Source organism: Mastigoproctus giganteus, chromosome 12 (genome assembly GCF_048544385.1).
Source record: "Mastigoproctus giganteus isolate SK-2022 chromosome 12, ASM4854438v1, whole genome shotgun sequence".
In the NCBI taxonomy this organism is placed as follows: Eukaryota; Metazoa; Arthropoda; class Arachnida; order Uropygi; family Thelyphonidae; genus Mastigoproctus; species Mastigoproctus giganteus.
Window position 1 is genome coordinate 175635118 of NC_143586.1, and position 16582 is coordinate 175651699.

At 38.5% G+C, this 16582-nt stretch overlaps 1 protein-coding gene across 1 annotated transcript in view; it reads right to left on the reverse strand.

Annotated features, from left to right (window-relative positions):
• Positions 1-16582, reverse strand: part of LOC150077612 (terminal uridylyltransferase 4-like) — a 753631-nt gene that overhangs the window by 537587 nt on the left and 199462 nt on the right. The window contains exon 6 of the mRNA XM_090385959.1: positions 10017-10210. Within this exon, the coding sequence (XP_090242085.1) occupies positions 10017-10210 (194 nt within the window). The remainder of the gene's footprint in view (positions 1-10016; positions 10211-16582) is intronic.

Genomic DNA, 16582 nt, shown 5'->3' on the forward strand with positions numbered 1-16582 from the left:
GTCTTTTCTGTACATATATCTCATACTCCCCATATCCAAATTCTTCATCCCTTATATCTGAGTAACACTGTCTCTGATATCACTAACCATTATTTCATATTTATCAAATTTATTTACTATGCTCCTAGCTTTAGCATATATGCAACTGTTTTCATCCTTAGTTACCCTAACACAGCCCAAGTATTTGCTTGTTCCTTGAGGACTTCCAGAAGACCTTGAAATCCCCAACACCTTGCTTTTGAGGCTGTTGTACGTTTCAATAAAAGAAATGCAAGAATTACATCTCTGCCTATGGCTGTTGTTAATCTATTAGGCTATTCATACCCCAAACAGCAGCATTCCAACCCACCTAACATCATCTCAATGGAACCAGCAAATATTCTTGCACCCTTTCTATTTAAGTGTATCCCATCCTTGCAAAAATAGGCTCTCATATTAACAAACACATACCACACCGAGAAAAAATTTTTCTCCATGGCCAAACTGATTGACGATGCTCTCATCATGTACCTTTTCCTCTTGTGTCTGGGCAGATTAGCATTAGTAGAGGCACATGATGCAAGAAAGCAAGCTTATACAGACTAGCCAAAAAAAAAACAAAAAAACACAACCCTTCCCATTTCACTGATTCATTCATTCCAAATGTTTGTCTAGTTCTGCTTTGAATTTATTTAAGCTATCAACTTCCACAACAACAGATGGAAGTTTGTTCCAGCAATCAACTATCCGCTGGCTAAAGGCAAACTTCCACACATCTATTCTACAACTGTCTTTCCTCAGTTTGAATCTACGCCCCCTCAGGTTTGTAATCTGAGCAAGAGAAAGAATCCCATCAGCATTGAGCCTGCTCAATCCATTCAAGGCGTTATACACCTCAATCAGATTTCCTTGCAGGTATGTAGTCTCCAGCCTGGATAGGAAGGGAGGAACTGCGAGAGACTATTAAACTTAATCGTAACTCACCACTTTTTCTCACCATTGCCCTGGACTTGTTAAATAAGTCCTCAGATTGTCTACTCTTATTAATATTAGTGCCAAATGTGTGTGTGTTCTTTTGTGTCTTTTGCCCCTGTAGACACAGAATGCCCCTATTCCACCTATCCTTTTTGCACAATATATTTTCAGTTTCCCTGACTGTAGAGTCAATGACAATAACTACCTCTTCTGAGACCAGCACATTCTGACTAGGGGATGGATTGCTATTGTGATGCCTGATGCACACAGATGTCAGCTCTGACCTTGGCAGAGGGCACTGGGAGCTTGATGGGCTTCCTATTTTAATTCCTTCAAGGGCATCTACCTTGTTCTTCAAACTCTCATAAATCTCCATCAGAATGCTGTATTTGCACTTAATTTCCACACATTCTGTACACAAAGACATCCATCTTGGCCGTAATGTCCTTTTCCATATGGTCTGAAAACATTAAATAAGCTACTTTTTTTAACACTTTTTTCATAGGAGAAAAACTGACCCATTCAGTTCTCCAAACCACAGCACTCCTGCTACTTTGAGTATTTGCTTTAGTGCTCTAGTCTGAGGCTGGATTTCCATTTAAATTAAATTTAATACGAGAATACTACACTAGAGTAATATATATACCTAAATGTAATAATAACACTTCTCTATTCACTAGTATAATAAACATCATACACTAGCAAGTTTTCGTTATTATATACAGTGAAACTTCTCCTAACGGACATCTCTCTACACCGGACATTTTCAAATTCCCCAACACACCTCCATTGGTTTTAACGTGTTTGCAGCTTCTGTCTAGCGGACATTCTCTGTAACGGACGCGGACAGGCAATCTGCACTGTTTCGTTTAGATTAGCACTTAATTTGATCTCCTCATAACGGACAGCAGGCGAGCTCACGGCCCTTTTTCTAGGAACGTTTCTTCCATGTATTGCCTCAATCATGTGTTTATTTTCTATTTCCAATTCTCTGAATTTTATCAAGGTTTAAAACGTCGCGGTTCTAAACCCTTTTTCAAGAATTTTAAGGCACGTGTAAAACTTCTGATGAATTCGGTGTGTGCAGGGGGGGGGGAATATGGTCGGCCTTTCGTCTTTTCAGTTTCAGTTTTGTTCAGTGTCGTGCGAAGTGCACAATGTCTCCTCGTAAACATTTTACTTTAAAAGATAAAGTCGAACTCATTAATGCGTATGATTGGCAAAAAAATAGTGTTCGCAATCTCGCTGCAAAATTCAAAATCGGGAAGACGCAGGGTAAGCGACATCCTAAAGAAAAAAAATGAACTGCTCAAACAATTTTGGCAACACGGAAATGATCAGGTTAAAAAATCATTCCCGAAAATTGTTGGACTTCAAATTTGTCGCGCACGTGCTAAAAAAATTCCCATTAATGGGCCTATTATTAGGGAAAAGGCTTTGGAGGTTGTGAAATCTATGGGAGTAAATGAGTTCAAAGCTTCTGTGGGATGGCTAGACAAGTTCAAAACTCGGCATAAAATTTCTTGGAAAACCGTTAGTGGTGAAGGTGGATCTGTAGATACTGGGGTTGTAACAGAGTGGACCGTCAAATTGGAAGATTTATGTCATGATTTTGAAGCTAAGGATATTTACAACTGTGACGAAACAGGGTTGGTTTTTTAAAGCTCTTCCTGAAAAAACAATGAGTCTTAAAAACGAAAAGTGCCAGGGCAGAAAATTTTCTAAGGAACGCTTGACTGTACTATTGTGTACAAATATGCTGGGAGACTTTGAACAATCTCTTGTTATAGGAAAACCACAAAATCCTCATTGTTTCAAGGGCATAAAGTTGAATCTTTTGAATGTTGACTGGAAGTCTAATAAAAAAGCGTGGATGACACAAGATATCATGAGCGAATGGATAAGTCATTTTAACCAAAACATGATTCGTCAAAACAGAAAAATTATTCTTTTCATGGATAATGCTGCATCTCACCCGCACATTGAATTGTCCAACATTCAAATCATTTTTCTGCCACCAAACACATCTGCAGAGTGTCAGCCCTGGATCAAGGGATAATAAAAAATTTTAAACTTCACTACAGAAAACATGTTTTAAGACATCTCATTGCAAACATGAACGATGTAACATGTGCGAGTGACCTTGCAAAGAAAATCAGCATCCTAGATGCGATTCAATGGATTTCCTCTTCAGTAAATGCAATTAGAAAACAAACTGTCATGAACTGTTTTGTAAAGTCTGGCTTCTCAAACGCAAAAATTGAAGTTTGTGAACAGCAATGTGGAGCACCAAGAAGAACAAGAACTTAAACATCTATTGATAATGTACGATACAACCCTGGCTAAAAAGATATAGACTCGAACCTCACTACAGAAGATGGTGCTCTAGATATCAATGACATTATCATCGATATTTTATAAGAAGTTCCTCATGAGGATGAAGAAATGGAAGGAGGTCATTCTGTCGAAGAACATATTAACGACGAACCACCGATGAAAATAGAAGAAGCGCTCATACAAATCAATCGTTTAAAAATGTTTTTCGCCACTGAAGAAGATACTGAAGGACTTGTGTTAATCTTGTGTTAATTCACGAAGCTTTCAACATATACTCCCTTGTGTTGTGTCTGGACAGAACTGCAGATACATTCCCATTATAACTAATTCATGGCATTTTCAGCATGGTAATATATCAATTCAACAAATAATGAAGCATGTTTGTTTAATAGCATTGCCCCTCCCCCAATTCTAACAATCTGTTGGAAATATCATTAACTGTTGCTCCCAGCAACACACTGAGGTTCTTGTCCACCTTTTATTACAAAAAACATTATTTGTTACCTTCATGACAGAGTTGCCCAATAAAACAAAATCTCCTTCAACTAGAGCAGAATGCACTTGACTGTTTTTTCTTGGACCGAAATCAGGAGTTGCATTACTTGTCAGGTCACAAGATACTCAAGTCCCTGACGAGCTTTCAGTTACATTTCTTTCTACAGCAAACAGCTTCACCCGGTTTTTTTAGTGACTCAAATTCTTCTCATAATGCACCAATACCTAATTTGAGGCTGGTACACTCCTTACATTGGATGCAAAAGGAAAAAAAAAAATATATATATATATACAGAGGATTCCGGTTATTTGGGGCAAATCTTAAAAAACAGAAACTAATCGAGAAAATAGCCAGGGTTTACTTCACTTAATTGGGACAGCATGCCGTTTAATAGGGGAAGGAGACCGCAGCACTGGAGATTACCCAACTATTGTCACCGACGGTACCATGTGGTTCGGTCGAAATTCTGGAGGTCACAACCATAAAACAATTAGCAGTCACCTGTTTATTGGGCTTTTCTGTTAGTGAAATCTATCATACACGGACAGTAAACTTGATCTTATTGAATTTGCGATAATACGGACAGCTGGAATCCTGTGGGTTATTATGGTGAAATGTGTTTACACTTCCATGAAATCTTCAATCATATAAAAAAATTAATTTTCAGATCTTCTCTTCATTCCTATTTTTAAAGCTTTGTAACTCGTTACTCCGTTCTCACTTGCACTTATCGTGTTACTTGCAATTTGTGTGTGCCGTGTTCTTTGTTACTGATTGCTTATCTTTTTACTGTTTTAAATTTTAACCCCCACCCACAAATGTCAGTGAACAGAAATGTCAACTAGTTCGTATGTACATATTACAGTTCATATTAATTATTCCAATTATCACATATATTCTTCCGACTTTCACGTATCATTTAATTTTCTTAATTGGTAAGGTAATAAAGGGTAAATTTGTGCTTAATATATCCTGTGGATAATATTCCTCCTATTTTCACTAATTAGAATCGCTGTTTAATAGAATTAAAATTCAATTCACAAATGTGATCACAATGACCGGTGCTTACTGCACATCGTATAGTTAACGGTACTTTACTATGTTGAGTTCGTCGTAATGTGATTTGATTGTACAGTAGGGGGATACATTGTATTTTTAACTATTTATGTGAAACTTCGGATAATTGGGGCGTCCGCTTAATCGGGCCAAAATGCACTAGTCCCGATGTGTCCAAATAGCCGAAATGGACTGTATATACATATATATATCAATTGAGCTTGGTTTGTCTACTAGACTGACCTTAGAATATATGCCACAAGCTATACAATCCAGGAACTCATGACAAGCTCATACCAGAAGTGCCCCCAGCTAATTCTGTCTGAGTCAAGGTGTCCTTGGACTTAGGTCTTGTAACAAATTTTAACTTAAAAAAATTAAAAAACTTAAATTTTCAACATATCACAGAATTTAAATTAATAAAATATGCTAAATTACTAAATAAGATTTCAAAATTAAAGGAATTAAATTTAAACAAATTTCAAACAAAACATTTGTCTACAAGACATGAGAAGTTAATCACCTTCACTTAATCCCCCTTCAGGAACCAAAGTTTAAATTGCTGACAAACAAATAGGTACAAAGGGTACTAGGAAGGTTTTGCAATACAGCTTTGTTTATTTAATTTTTTCAAAGTAATTTCCTCTACATTCAATACACCTCTCCATCCTCCAAAACCAATCTTTAAACCAGTTCTGCCAAGTTTCACTAGGGAGTAAAGCACACTCGTTGTCCCAAGCCCATAGAAGGTCCTCATCACTGGAAAACCGCCTCCCTTTTAGCTTCATTTTCACATGCGGGAACAGTGCAAAGTCGCAGGGAGCAAGGTCTGGACTGTAGGGAGGGTGCTCGAGAAGTTTCAGTCCTGTCGTGGTCAAATATTCGGTGCAGGCTTTGGCGCGGTGAGCTGGAGCATTTTCGTGATGGAGGTACCAGGTGTCCATTCTTGACTTTTGCCGCAGGTTCTTCATAGATCCAATGACTTTAGGCAGGCATTGTTCAGTATACCACTTAGCTGTGACTGTCTTCTGCGTGTCCAAAACGACACGTTCCACAATTCCACTCGATTTGAAAAATACAGCTATCATTTTCTTCTTTACAGATCGGGATTTTCTGACAATTACGGGTGTGTCGTCATCATCAAAGACCCAAACTTTGTTTTGAGCCTTGGTTGGCAGATCGTAATAGTACAGCCAAGTCTCGTCACCTGTCACAATGTTGTTCACATACCGAGATTGTCCCTTATCAAACTTTTTTAACATCTCCCGGCACCAAGTCACACGTCGTGTCATCTGCTCTTCAGTCAGTTGATGCGGCACCCAGAGAGAACAAAGTTTCTTCACGTGCAAATGATCTTGCAGAATTGAACGAATTGCTGGTGCATTTAGGCCCAAAGTATCCTCTATCTGTTGGTAGGTCACTCGCCTGTTTTCGTCAAGCATTTTCCTCACAGCAGTAACGTTTTCCTCCTTAACTGACGTTCGTGGCCTTCCCGGCCTCTCAGAATCCTCCAGAGTGAAATTTCCCCTTTGGAATTCTCTATACCACCTGAATATCGTTGTGCGATGTGGACAATCATCATCTAGTGCAAGAGTCATTTCTTCTAAGCACTGGTCTATGGTTAAACCACGCACAAAATTATACCGCAAAACTGTCCATATCTCATTTCGTGACCACGATGCCATCGCAAGCACTTTACACTCTCACTACTAATGAATAACTGAGCCCATCGACATGGCGCGGCGGCTACTATGCACGTATGAACATATCTCAACATGCAGCAACAAGCAGCTTCCTGTGATTCATTGTTGCGTCATATTGCAAAACTTTCCTAGTATCCTTTGTATTATGCATGTACATTCACATAAGAGAAATGTTTTTGGGAAGGGCATGCCAGAAATATATTAAATTGTAAGAGGGAGCTAATTGATTCGTTGATACTGAGAAGAAAGTGAAGACAAACTGTTGAAGCTACATGTAAAAAAAGAACCTAGGGTAGAAAGAGGTTGGATAACAGGCTGGATGACTTTAGCTGGATTACTTTAGGGCTAAAGTCATCCAGCCTGTTAACATCAAAATTATTGTCTAACTTTAATTATACTTATCCATTTATCGCATGTACTACCTTTTTGACTGTGTTAAACAGGCAGATGATATCAGAAACTGATAGCCAGGTTAATTGTAGGGGACATATTGAAAGGGTTAGCCCTCGATAAAGTCCCTTTCAATGTGTCCTATTACCTATAATTGACTTGATATATTTTATTATTATGTTTATTAATTGTTTTATTTTTACTTTGACTAATGATCATCCTTTACTAGATTTGGCCTCGTGGACCAGTTATGGCTATTATAGGATTAAGTAGCTACCAGCTTATACTATATGAAATAAATCTTACCTATTTTACTAATTGTACTTAAACTATACAAAAAATATATAATAAAACTGATGTAATGTTCTATCTAGATATGTACAGATGGCATTAATTAGTTCTTGTTTAGTTAACTTTACATAAGTTATTTATTAATTTTCTATATTTTATATATACAAAGTATATATAAAACATAATTTCTACATAAAGGATAAAATCAACAGCTTACCGACACTGAACATTTTGGCTACTTGAAGACTTAATGATTATTTTTAACAAAATTCCAATAATTCGGAATATCTGGTAATCAGGGGTAAAGGGAAGGGTAATTGGCTTTCATAAAGGTGACTACTGAGACAGTGTTAAAATTCTATACGGTGGACCAACTGATGATGTTACCAACAGCAAATTCAAAATGGGAAGCATCCAAGGCATTAATCTTGGAAGCTACTAGGCTTTTACTACGTGGATGGGTAAAATGAGGTTTTTTTTTTTTTTTTTTTTTTTGGCTGATACATATAATCTTGCTTTCTTGCATCATATGCCTTTACGAATGCTAATCTGGGTCTACAATGATCCTACACATGCCACATTAATGGACTACTATTACATATATATGAATGTGGTCCCTACTGATATTTAGCATTAGTAGTGGCATAGATGCTAGAAAGCATACAGCATGAGCCAAAAAAAAAAAAAAAAAAAAAACCACTACTCACTTATACATTCGGTCCAAACGTTTATCCAGTTCTTCCTTGGATTTTATTTAAGCTATCAACTTCCATGATGACAGATGGAAATTTGTTCCAGCAATCAACCCCAAACCAGCAAAAGGCAAATTTCTGCACATCTATTTTGCAACTGTCTTTCTTCAATATGAATTTATGCCTGCTGAAGTGTGTAATCTGAGCATAAGGAAGAATCACATCTGCATTGAACTTGCTCAAACCATTCAAAGCCTTATACACCTCAATCAGATTGCCTCAAAGGTGCCTAGTACCCAGAACTTGAGCCTCTCTCTCTCTCTTTCTCTTGGTAAGACCCTACCCCTTTGTTCCCCTCACAAATCTCGTTGCCATTCTCTGTACTCATTCCAGCACTTCTAAATCCTCCTAAAATGACACCTACGGACTTGAATGCAATACTCAAGTTGTGGCCTAACCAGAACCTAACTCTGTTGCCTTATACAGAAGGATAATCACCTCCATATCCTTGTTTGCAAAGATTCTGTATATCATTGACAAGGCCCATGGGCAACTCTGGCAGCCTATCTTCACTGCTCTGAAAACATCATAGCATAGAATTACGTATGCTAGTACATACCTCTGGGGTTACTGCTACCCATATGCAATATTTCATTTGTGAATGTTAAATTGCAGTTGTCACCCTTCAGCCCATCTGCCCAACTTTTACAGAGGACCCCCACTAATAACGTAAGCCCAAGATGAGCACTGTCCATTGACTGCCACTTTCAATCTTTCCCACTCAACCATCCTCATATCCCTAGCAGACTTTCCCTTAGTGCCATACTGCTCAATTTGTACAAATTGACCTTAATGCCATGAAAATTGTAGCAACTTCCCCTTAATGCCATGAAAATGTTTTTCTTTGCATCCTCTGCTAAAGATATCTCATAATCTGCCTTTGCCTGCTTATCCTCCTTTGTGACTCGGTTACAGACTAGGTTATATCTACCAAGGCTTCTGTGTTGCCTGATAACTTATATGCATCCCATACATTTTTCTTCTCTGCCACGAGTCTCATTAGCTCATCTGACATCCATTTAAGCCAAAACGTTGAACAGTATTTCTAAGTTGGTATGAAAAGCTTAGAAGCTTCCAACATTCTTTGAATGCTTCCCATTTAGAATTTGCTAATGGTAACATCATCAGTTGGTCCCACTGCATAGAATTTAAAAACTGTCTGAGAACAGAGTAGTCAACTTTATAAAAACGAAAACCCTTCCCTTTTAACTTGATGTAGTTAAATAACACCAAGAGTATTACTGTTACTGTTTGGCTCTCTATCATGCTGCTGCAGAAAACAGCCATCCAATAAATCCACAAAACTCTTATTGATATGCACGTGACCAAACCACAAGTTCCAGTCAATATCTGAGAAGTTAAAAGCCCAGATTATAAGACATTCTAGTTTCTTGGTCCACTCTGTTTCTCGGTACAGTTGATCGTTGAACTCAGAGTGATTAGGCCTATAACATACTTCAACTCTCATTTTTGTTTTCCCAGTGCTTAGGTCATCACACCAAACTGGCTCAATATTACACTGTCCACCCATGTCAAATGGATGCACTACCTTAAATTTTGTGTTTCCTAGCTAACAGCCTATCCTCTCTGTATTTTCTGTACTTAATGTACTCCCCAAAAATCAATTCTGCATACCTTGTATCTGTGTGAAACCACATCTCTAAAATCCCAAAACTGTCTGGATTTCAGGAAATGAAATGCAGGTGTTTTGGAAATACACAGCCCACGTATTTACTTGTCCGCTGATGACTCCCACAGTTCTAAAACTTCCCAACACCTTGCTTTCAGGCTACTGCTCATTGCAACAGAAGCAGTGAAGAATCACTTTCTCCTCTGGCTGCAGCTACTGTTGAAACTATTAATCTGTATCCCAAAGCTAGCAGTTTTCTGACCCACCTAACACTGCCTCGATAGCATCAGCAAATATTCTTGCACCCTTTTTTTTTAAGTGTATCCCAATCCTGTAGAAGCAGTCTGTTTGTTTAACAAGCAATACACACAGAAATAGCAAATATATTATTAATTAATTTATCATACCTGTGCCCAATATCGGAAAGCCACACCTAAAATTTTCACCCTATTATCAATGGCAGCATAATTAGCCAGAAGTTTAGTAGTTTGGCTTGATAGTCCATTACTTAAAGTAATATTGCATTTCAGATCATAAATACGAAAATGAATTCGAGGAATCTTCTCGTGGAATTCGCTGTGCACTTCTGAGTAACTTCCATCTAAAAAAACATGCAATTCATATACAATTAACTGGCTGCAATATTTAATTACATTATGTTCATTATTAAAAAAAAATAAGAAAATAAATAAGTAACATTAAAAATAGCAGTGACAAATGATGCACGAAAGCAAGCTTAAACAAAATCAGCCAAACAAAAAAAAAAAAAAACCTTTCCATTTCACTATTCATTCCCTCCAATAGTTTGCCTAGTTCCTCCTTGAATTTATTTCAACTATCAACTTCTTTGTACCTGCAATCAACCACCTACTGGATAAAGGCAAACTTCCACACATCTATTCTGCAACCATCCCTCCTCAATTTGAATTTGTGCCCCCTCATATGTGCATGGTTTAAGCAAGAGGAATAATCTTATCAATGTTGAGCTTGCACAATCCATTCAATGCCTTAAACACCTCAACCAGATACCTCACAGGTGCCCAGTCTCCAGATGCTGCAATTTGCAGAACAGAAAACTTTCTTAGCAAGAGCATCCCCGCTGTTCTGCTCACCAGATTTGTTTCCCTTCTCTGTACTTGTTCCAGTAGCTCCACATCCTTCCTGAAATGAGGCCTCCAGACATGTATACAGTTCTCAAGATGAGGCTTGAGCACACTGCCTTATACAATGAGATAATGACCTCCTTAACCCTGCTAGCAAAGTTCCTGTATATCATTGACAAAACCCAATGAGCTGTCATGGCAGCCTTCAACATTGCTGAGAGAACTTCATATCTGACTGCACAATTACCTCCCCTTTTTCATTTTCCACTACTTTCATTTTACTCTAGGATTACTGTACACATATGCAGTACAGTACATTTATTAATGTTAAACTTCACTTGCCATTTCTCAACCAATCTGCCGAACTATTTTAAACCCAGTTTTAGCAGCATACTATCATTAACGACAGGGCAACCTTTCTATAATCTGCAAACATGGACATTAAGCCTGATATGCCTTAATTTTTGTTTTTTTTTTTTTTTAACTCTGATAAATACAGAACACAACAATGGGCCCAACACTGAACCCTGGGGTCTCCAATAATAACATTACTCCACAAAGAGCAATGTCCATTGATCACAACTCTCTCGCTTCTCCCACTCAATCATCCCTTTATCCATTGTAGCAACTTGCCCTTAATGCCATGATGCTCTAATTTGTATAGCAGTTTCGATGTGCAACAGTACTAAAAGCTTTCCTGAAATTCAGGTATACAATATACTTGGGAGAACGAGTGTAGCCTGTGCGGACGTACATTTTTGCCGCTCCTGGAACAGAGAAGTTTTTTCTGATTTATTTTCTGTTTTATTAGCTTAAATTGGCATATTAACTTATTTTCTAGAGTAGCTTTATACTCCTATTTACGATACTTAGACTAAAGTAACTTAGATAGAGATTTTGTAGGTATTACTTAGTATCGGAAAGGGTATCAAATCCACTTGTTTATCGTTAGTAATTAGCATTGTTACGCAATACAAAATATCTCGAAATAGATAGCATAAGCTTAATATAGTATAGTATAGTAGATAATATTGTCAATTAATCAGATAATTAATCTTGTTGAATTGTACTTTTTTATTAAATTGTACTTTAACTATACATATAACGACTTGGGTTACGTAACATAAATAATTAGTAAAAAATAAATAATTAATACTTAACTTGATACGGAAGTTATATAAAGGGATTTCGTAGATAACACTCGATACTGAAACATAAATATAGCGTTATGACTGTGTTAGGATATAAGTTTAGGGTTTTAATTATGTACTGAAATTGAAATTTTATTGAAATTAAATCGAAATCATGACTCAGACCAGAGCAGCAAAGCACAAGGCGCAAGCTAATGGGAGTGCTGTGGCTCAGGGGAGAACTGAGGGTGGCAGTTGCCCTCTGAATCACAGCCTATTAAAATGCACTACTTGCTTGATGTTTGTGGAGCAGTAGGGTACGGGACATGATACTGCCATGGGGGATGTCTTTGTGTGTGCACGATGCAAGGAGTGTAAGGAAATCAGGCGACAACTCAGTGTTGTTATGGGCCTATATGAGAGCTTGAAGGACAGGGTGGATGCCCTCGAAGGATTAAAAGTGAGGGGCCCATCAAGCACTCAGCTGCCCACACCAATGCCAGAGCTTGCACTTGGTCATCACACAACACAGCGGCAGGCCCCAAGGCAGAATGCGCTGGTCCCAAAGGAACTAGTGGTTGTTATGGTGCCTCCGTAGCCAGGTGGGCAGGAGCAGCAGTGCGTAGCACACTCTTCTTGATTAGAGCGGGGTTCGAACCCGTGACTACCAAATACAGAGGATGCGGAAAGGTCAGAGAATGACCACCGCATATCCCCCGAGCAATATGGCCTTAGATGCTAATGCTCCTAAAAACCAGATAACAAACAAATAACTAGTAGTTGTTGGTGACTCTATTGTCAGGGAAACGGGAAACATGCTTTGTAAAAAGGATAGGTGGAACAGGACCAGGGTATGTCTGCCAAGGGCAAAGGTTGTTGACGTTGTAGAGCAGATATCATCTTTTAAGGGCACAAAAGGTGATATAGTTGTACACGTTCGCACTAATGATATTAAGAGTAGGAGACCAGCAGAATTACTTAACATGTACAGGTCACTGTTGAAAAAAAGCCGTGAATTAGGGTTGAATTTCAAAGTGTCTGCAATTCTGCCCAGACACGATAGGAGGGAGTATATGATGAGAGCCCTGTCGATCAATTCAGCTCTGGAAAGATTGTGCATGGCACAAGGGGTAGAATTTTTTTTAGCCTGGTCTGTACTTGTTAACAGGAGAGACAGCTTCTACAGGGATGGGATACACTTAAATAGAAAGGGTGCAAGAATGTTTGCTGATGCTATGGAGGCAGCGTTAGGTGGGTCGGAAAACTGCTAGATTGGGGGATACAAGGATTAACAGATTAACAGTAGCCACTGGCAGAGGTGAAAGTGATTCTTCCACTGCTTCTATTGGAATGAGCCGCAGCCTGGAAAATAAGATGCAGGATATTTCAGAGACTGCTGGGAATCATTGGAGTACAAATAAACACATGGGTTGTGTTAGGGTAGCTAAGAAAAAGAACAGGTGCATGTATACTTGTGTATACACCAATGCTAGGAGTTTAGTAAATAAATTTAATGAATTTGAGGTATTGCTCAAAACATCAAAGGCAGATATTGTGGGGATTTCAGAGATGTGGTGTCACACAGATATAAGGAATGCAGAACTGGAATTTGGGGAAATACATAAATACATAAGAAATACATAAAATATAAGGCAGTGAAGCCAGTCGACATTGCTGGACAGTGCAGTGTCGAGTCAGTTTGGTGTGACACAAGCATTGGGAGATCAAAATTGAGAGTAGGAGTGTGCTATAGGCCTAATGACTCTGATGAGTATAATAAGAAACTGTACAGGGAAATAGAGTGGGCCAGTAAATCAGAGAGTCTTATAATGGGGGATTTTAAATACCCGGATACTGACTGGAATTTCGGGGGTGGTCATTCACACACTAGCAAGGCTTTTGTGGATTTATTGGATGATTGTCTTCTACATCAGCATGTTCGGGAGGCAACTAGAGGGAGCAATACTCTTGATTTGATTATCAGTAGTGATTCTTTATGCATTAAGAATCTGCAGTTAAATGAACCACTAGGTGGCAGTGATCACAATGTGCTGAAGTGCGATTTACTCAAAGAGGTAACTACCATTACGGGGTAAAGGGAAGGGTTATTGCTTTCGTAAATGCGACTACGATGAACTAAGACAGTATTTAAATTCTATACAGTGGGACCAACTGATGATGTTACCAACAGCAAATTCAAAATGGGAAGCATTCAAAGAACTTATTTTGGAAGCTACTAGGCTTTACATACCAACTAAGAAATATTGTTTAAGGTTTAGGCCTAAGTGGTTGTCAGATGAACTAATGAGACATATGGCAGAGAAGAAAAATGCATGGGATAAATATAAATTAACAAGTGACACAGAAGCCTATGATAGATACAAGTTGATCTGTAACCAAGTTACAAAGGAGGTTAGGCAGGCGAAGGCAGATTACGAGAAATCTTTGTCAAGGTATGCAAAGAAAAACAGCAAAGCGTTCTTTACTAATGTAAACTCTAGAAGGAAGGGGATGAATCAGATCGGTCCACTGTTGATGATCCTGCTCAGGTAGCTAACAAACTAAATGAATATTTTGCATCGACATTCACACATGAGGAGTTATTCAGCGAGGGGAATGCCAGAGGTGTATTCAACTCTGGCAGTAAGCTAGAGAATCTTGTAATAACTGAGAGTAAAGTGGAGGAGAAATTGTTGAAGATAAATACAAGAAAGGCACCTGGGGTGGATGGGATCTATCCAGTTATATAAAAGGAGGCAGCAAAGGAAGTAAGCAAACCCTTAGCCATAATTATGAGAACTTTCTTGGACTCAGGGAAAGTACCCAAGGACTGGAGATGTGCAAATGTGACCCCAATTCACAAAGGAGGATCAAAGGCTGACACAAGTAATTATAGTCCTGTTAGTTTAACTTCTGTTCCCGGAAAATTAATGGAGGCACTGGTTAAAGAAGCACTGCAGGATCATCTAGACAAGCCTTCAGGCACAGCATGGTTTTGTTGAGGGGAAGTCTTGCCTGACCAATTTGATTGGATACTATGATGCAGTCATAAAAGAACTGGATGCAGGGAATAACTTTGATATTATATACTTGGATCTTAGAAACGCTTTTGATACTGTTGCACATGGAAGACTGCTGCACAAATTGGAGCAGTGTGGCACTGGAGGAAAATTGCTGCTATGGATAAAGGGGTAGTTGAGGGGGAGAAGACAGAGAGTGGCAATCAATGGACACCGCTCATCGTGGACTAATGTTATTAGTGGAGTCCCTCAGGGTTCAGTATTGGGTCCATTATTGGTTTCTGTATTTATAAATGATATCGATAGATGATATCGATTTATAAATGATATACCATCAAGCTTAATGTCCAAGTTTGCAGACGATACGAAGGTTGGCAGGGTTGTCAAGGACACTACTTACACTATGCTACTGCAACAGGATCTTTAAAGGTTGAGCAGATGGGCTGAGAGGTGGCAAATGAAGTTTAACATTGACAAATGTAAAGTACTACATATGGGGAAACAGCAATCCCAGAGCAAAGTATCAACTCTGTGGTACTACACTGACAGTGGTAGAGAATGAAAGGGACCTGGGGGTGGTTGTGCAGGCAGATATGAAATTTTCTGAGCAGTACAGACGGGCTGCAAGAGTAGCTCATGGTATATTGCCGATGATATATAGGAATTTTTCTAGCAGGGATAAGGAGGTGATTATTCCCTTGTATAAGGCAATGGTCAGGCGACACTACAGTACTGTATACAGGTCTGGAGGACTCATTTCAAGAAGGATGTAGAGATGCTGAAACGAGTACAGAGAAGGGCAACAAAATTATTGAATGGAACAAAGGGGTGCTCTTACAAAGAAAGGCTTAAGTTTTGCAAATTACAGTGTCTGGAGACTAGGCACTAGCGAGGTGATCTGATAGAGGTGTATAAAGCCTTGAATGGTTTGAGCATGCTCAATGCTGATGGGATTCTTCCTCTTGCTCAGAATAATCACCTGAGAGGGCATAAATTCAAATTGAGGAAAGACAGATGTAGGATAGACGTGAGGAAATGTGCCTTTAGCCAGCGGGTGGTTGGGTGGTGGAACAGACTTCCATCCCTTGTTGTTGAAGTTGATAGCCTAAATAAGTTTAAGGCTCAGCTGGACAGGTATTTCGAACCAACAGAGGGGTGAAGTGGAAGTGGTTATTTTTTATTTATTTATTTATTTATTTTATTTATTTATTTTTTTTTTTTTGGCTGATGCTGCATAAGCTTGCTTTCTTGCATCAAATGCCTCTACTAATGCTAATGCTAATATCAAAATTAATTTTTGCATCAAGTCTTATGTGATCACATCACAGTATCCAATAAAATTTAGATCAAACATTTCCCCTTAACAAACCCATGCCGTTCTGAAGTATAATTGTGGCTTTGTCTAGATTATCCTGCATTCCTTCTTTTAGTAGTAGTAGTGGCACATGATGGAAGAAAGCAAGTGTATGAGCTTATGCAGCATCAACCAAAAAAAAAAAAAAAAAATCACACCATTCCCTCCAAATGCCTGTCCAGTTCCTCCTTAAATTTATTAAACCTATCAACTTTAACAACGACAGATGGAAGCTTGTTCCAGCAATTAACTACATGCTGGCTAAAGGCAAATTTCTGCACATCTATTCTACATCTTTCTTTTCATAATTTGAATTTATACCCCCTTAGGTTCGTAATCTGAACAAGTGGAAGGATCCCATCAGAA